At 55.4% G+C, this 4,795-nt stretch overlaps 1 protein-coding gene across 1 annotated transcript in view; it reads right to left on the bottom strand.

Annotated features, from left to right (window-relative positions):
- Positions 1-1,126: 1,126 nt before the first annotated feature.
- The window catches only part of LAMC2 (laminin, gamma 2), a gene marked incomplete at its 5' end in the record, with an annotated part of 14,305 nt that continues 10,636 nt past the window's right edge, over positions 1,127-4,795 (bottom strand). The window contains 8 exons of the mRNA XM_010140216.1: positions 1,127-1,419; positions 1,617-1,713; positions 1,802-1,960; positions 2,506-2,705; positions 2,792-2,906; positions 3,407-3,556; positions 3,799-3,943; positions 4,752-4,789. Coding sequence (XP_010138518.1) covers positions 1,127-1,419; positions 1,617-1,713; positions 1,802-1,960; positions 2,506-2,705; positions 2,792-2,906; positions 3,407-3,556; positions 3,799-3,943; positions 4,752-4,789 — 1,197 coding nt within the window. The remainder of the gene's footprint in view (positions 1,420-1,616; positions 1,714-1,801; positions 1,961-2,505; positions 2,706-2,791; positions 2,907-3,406; positions 3,557-3,798; positions 3,944-4,751; positions 4,790-4,795) is intronic.

Here is a 4,795-nt window from a genome sequence, read left to right as displayed (position 1 = left end):
ATGGGGCTGGGCTCTCAGACATGAGAGTTCATGGTTGCAGACCCCTGGAGAAAGTCCCCAGTCCTGTGACAAATGTTGCGGTGTCCTGGGTGCTTGTGCAGAGGGGACACCACCTTGCTTTTTCCCCAGGCTCTGGGACACCCAGGAAGCTACCTAGTACCAAACTGGCCAGTCTTGAAAGGAAAGGTCGTACTTGAGTGTTTAAGAGGATGGTAGGGAGACCTACCCTTTGCCCAGGAGGAGCTTTGTCAAGAAAGCCATCCCTCGGGGCTTTGGGACTCAAAGACATGTGGGAGAAAGGCAGGCAGCTCTCTCCTCCTGTTTGAAAGGAGCAGGTGAAGCAGGAAAGACTTTTCATTTGAGGTGCCCCTGAAGTTCTCTCCTCTGCTAACCCACAATTCCCTTCTTCCTCCATCCAGCACATTCCCCTGAGCTCAAAAATGGCTAACATTTTTCCCTTTAGCAAAACCAGTAACCACCTCATGGAGCACCACGGAAGATCTGCGGCTTTACGAAAAGGGGCCATCAGCAGTGTCTGATGCTGAACCTTCACATGACAGCAAAAGCCACTCCAACACCACTCCCATCGAGGTGAGGACTGGGTAGGCTGGGAGGAGACAGTCACAGGGAACACCACCAGTGTCACTCATCTCCCCCAGCTGCCACTTCACTGCTCGCTCCCTGCCTCCTGAGCTACAAAAGGCAAGGAAGGTCCTATGGAGAACATGAGGAGGTGGTGGTGGTGGCATTGTCAAAAGTAAATAAATTCTATTCCTTCTGTGTGTGTCAGATCAGGAGAGGGGATCCACAGGGGATGGAGAACCTCTCAGCTGTGAACTTCAGGCTCTGAACCATCAAACTCCCAAGGCTGACACCAAGCAACCCCCATCTGCGCTTCAGAAATGCTGTAGGAATGTTGTGCAGTCAGTAGCACCTTCACGTGGCGGCATCTCCTTCCTCCAGTGACCGAGAGATGGACCACTTTGAAAAATCAGGGACTCTCCAGGGCCAGTGTGACAATGAACTTCAGCAGACACACTGAGCTTGAGGGTAGGGACGAGTTCAACACAAACACAGCCAGTTCTGCTGGGTTTGGGAAGGGCAGTGGGGCCAGGCTCTCCTGCCTTCACAGCCTGGCAGGAGCCGCAGCCTCTCCAGAGCTAGCTCCTGGCAATTCAATGGCTTTTGTGTTGTAACAGCCCGGAGGAAGACTCTTCTGAATATCCTCCAGGTTCTTAATATCTGCCAGGATCTCGTCAATGCTGCTCTCCAGCATCCGCACTCGGGCCTTCTGCAGCGCAGCTGTCTGCTCCAGCTCTGATATCTCATCCTTCAGCTGGCTCCTGCTGGTTTTGGCTTTGCTGAAATTCATCTCGAGCTGCTTCAGGCCATCCTCATCCACAGCACCAGGTTGATCTGCTGCACAGGAGGAAAACAAGGAAGAGAGAACGATTCTTGGAGGCTGAGGACTAGATCTTTCTAGGTTATTTCATCTTCAACTTGCTGCCCAGATCATTTACAGGCATCACCTGAGACAGCTTCCCACCCAACTCCCAGCACCCCTTCCTAGGCTCCACAGCATGGACCACACCCTACAGCAGTGCTGCAAAACCTACTCAGATTCAGCAGCTCTTCCAGGGCACTCAACATCTTCTGCACGACCACTCCTGCCCGGCCAGCCTGGGCATGGACTGTCTGAGCTTCCTGAGCTGTCTGAAGAAGAAAAGGCAGCAATTGTGAGGTGAAGTCCAGCCCAAAAGTCAACAAGAAAGGGGACAAGGCAAGGGAGACCGGGACCTACCTCCTGTATCACCGCAGCATCCGCCTCAACCTCTGAGAGCTTCCTCTCAAATTCACCATCCACTTCTTTAGCCTCATGCTGCAGGGTGGCCACTGCCTTTTCTAGGGCAAGGACACCATCAGCTGACTTGTTGGCCTCCACCTTCAGCTGAGTAATCTCCTAGGGAAAGCAAAAGCCCTTTCAGAGGGGCAGAGCACAGCCAAAATCAGTCTGGGTGCTCCAGGGCATAGAGCTAGTGGAAACTGGTTTCCTCTACAGAGACTCAAAATTTATCACAGGCTGTTCTGAGTCCTTGATGTTCTACCACCAGTTGCTCCAGAGAGTTGCTTCTATGACCATGGCTCAACCCCTCCTGCACATGTCAGCAAATCCCTGGGGAATCGCAACCCACACCTGGGAGTCAAACCCATCAACACCAATTCTTGGAGCCCATAAGCCTGCCAGTGATTCAGACTGTGGAAGTGGAAAAATCCCCCACCCCATCAAAAGGTGGCTATGATGAGATGCCAGAGAGATCCTCACAGGATGCCTACAGAAATCACCTAGAGCTAACTCTGGTATCTGTGGGATCCTCTGTGGACAAACATCAGCCTGAAAGTCAGCATATCAGGTCCAGCATGAAGTTGCCGACCATCTCCTCTTCATCCATGGCTTTCCCTTCCAAATCCTCTTCTGCTAACAACAGCACCGGAACCTGTCCTCACCTGCTGGATCCCCGTGGCAATCTCCTTTGCTTCCCCTGCCACCCGGCTGGCTGCCTTGGATTCAGAAGTGGCACTGCCCAGGATTGCTTCAGCTCGGTCTGTCTTCTCCCTGGCACTTGTGACCATGCTGCTGATAATTGGTAGCCTCCTCATGGCATCTTCAGCTTCCCTTCTCTTGTCATCTGCTTGCAGGTTAAACCCTGAAAGAAACATGTATGGTCATGGAGCTGCGTTATCTTTGTGAGATCCCACAAGGGAGGGGAAAGGAAGGGGTTTGGGACATTACCACGGAGGCTCTTCAGGATCTGTTCCATCTCGTAGAAAGTGACGTTGCCAGCACTCACGGCTTGCAGGGCTGCGCTCCTTGCGAGGTTGGCTCGGGACAGCAGCTGTGTCAGCATCTGTGACAGGCCAAAGGGACACAACAGGCAGATGAAGGATACAGTATGGGAGCACCAGACAGTCCCAGAGCTGTCTGCAAGGAGCCACGGCAGGGAAGGAGACCTATCAGCCTGTTCTCAAATGCCTACTGGTGCTCCTGAACCTGTCAGCAGAAGCTTGTGCAAGTGCTCCTCAACCAGCTCCAGCCATCCTGAGTCGTCTTAGCTCTAATCTTTCCAGGAGCAGTTCTTCAGCTTGCCTTGCATGGAGGAGGTGTGCAGGTGAAACCCTGACCAGCAGCTCTGCACTCGCAGGGAGGTCTCCCACCAGCTCCAGAAGATCCACGCCAGGCTGTGAGGAAGGGTGCTACCCTGCAGCAAGCAGGCAGAACTACACCCCCTTGGCAAACGGGCTGGGACAACACGTCGCAGCAGTGGTGCCATGGGCATCCCACTGAGGCTCCATCCAGCTCACGCGGAAGATGACTTAATCCACAGCCCCACCCCAGCCAACCTCTTACCGCTCTCTGGCCCTCTCCCCTTCGCAGCGCCTGCTTGATCTCTTCCTCCCAGCGCCCCGTGCGGCTCTGCAGCTGCCGGTACTGTGCCATGTAAGTGTCCACCAAGCTCAGGAGAGCACTGGTGTCCTGCTTCAGCCGGACTGCCTCTCCCTGAAACACAGAGATGTGATGACTGCCTGGGGGTCCCGGCATCCCCCAGTGCTCTTCAGGAACAACAGCAAGCAACCATGGCTGCTTGCCTCTGTGCTCCCAGCCAGCTACAGGAGCTAACGGGTGGGAAGGTGTCCAATGGCTCTCCAACAGGGACAGAACGCGGGGAAGGGCTGGGCTGCTGGCAGGGTAACAGGGAGGGCAAAAGGGCACTCCTGGTCCCACAGGCACAAAGCCCTCACCTCGAAGGACCCGATGTCAGTCTTCGTCAGGCGGGACAGGGAGCTGAGGAGCACCAGGCTGCCCTGATAAGCCTTGTCTGCCTCAGAGGCTGTACCGTCAGCCTCAGCCTCCAGGCCTTCAGCCAACAACTCCAGCTCCTTGTACCTGTGTGGATGCAAGGTTGAAGAGCACAGCACCAGCCATGCTGCCAGCCTCCCACCACAGCGTTCATGCTGCCTCCTACACTGACTCCACGCTCTCCAAGGCCCCATGCAGAATTATCATGCAGGGATAGCTAACTGCAAACACATCCCACATCCCAGGCCCTCTGCTAAGCAGGGTGTCTGCTGGACCCATGCTCCCGCTCCAGAAACCAAAGGTGTTTCACACCAGCTGAACCCTCCCAGGCTCCATGGTGGCCCTGCTAATCCCTGTTCTATCCCTGGACGTTTCCTCCTGCGCATCCCCATTTAGCTCCCTAACTTTGGTCAGGACTGTTGCTTGTCCTCCACCAGTGGTGTGCAAAATCACAGTGCCATGGTGGGTTCTGGAGCCATCAGCTACACCAGGAGAGCCACCCAGACAACACGGGGCGAAACTGGCCCCTGGGCTAAACCCAGCCCAGATTTGCAGCCATGCCTGGAAGTCACTCCCAAGAGCCTGTTCACAGACACACACACACACACACACACACGCAGTGTTAAACCCCTTCCCCCAGCTGCAGGCAGGCCCCCAGAAGCATTGTGGGCTGTGAGGTGGGAAGCAGGGGCTCCACAGAGCTGCCAACCCTCCATCTCCACTGCTCACACTCGCCAGCAACCCAAGTCCAGACAAGTCTCTGCCTGCCCTGCCTCCAACTTCACGTTTCTGCAGCTCAGCTGGAAAGGCAAGGAAGGGGGCTGGACGCTTGGCCAGCACCCTCCTCCCTCCCACATCCCCCCATGACACACAGCCAAATGCAGCCTCCACTCACTTCTCACGCAGCCCTTGCAGGGAGCCAGCGGCACCTGCCTCTCC

Source organism: Buceros rhinoceros, unplaced genomic scaffold, assembly GCF_000710305.1.
Source record: "Buceros rhinoceros silvestris isolate BGI_N320 unplaced genomic scaffold, ASM71030v1 scaffold15067, whole genome shotgun sequence".
Taxonomy (NCBI): domain Eukaryota; kingdom Metazoa; phylum Chordata; class Aves; order Bucerotiformes; family Bucerotidae; genus Buceros; species Buceros rhinoceros.
The sequence above is the reverse complement of the archived record's forward strand: the minus strand, read 5'-3'. Positions and strand labels throughout refer to the sequence as shown.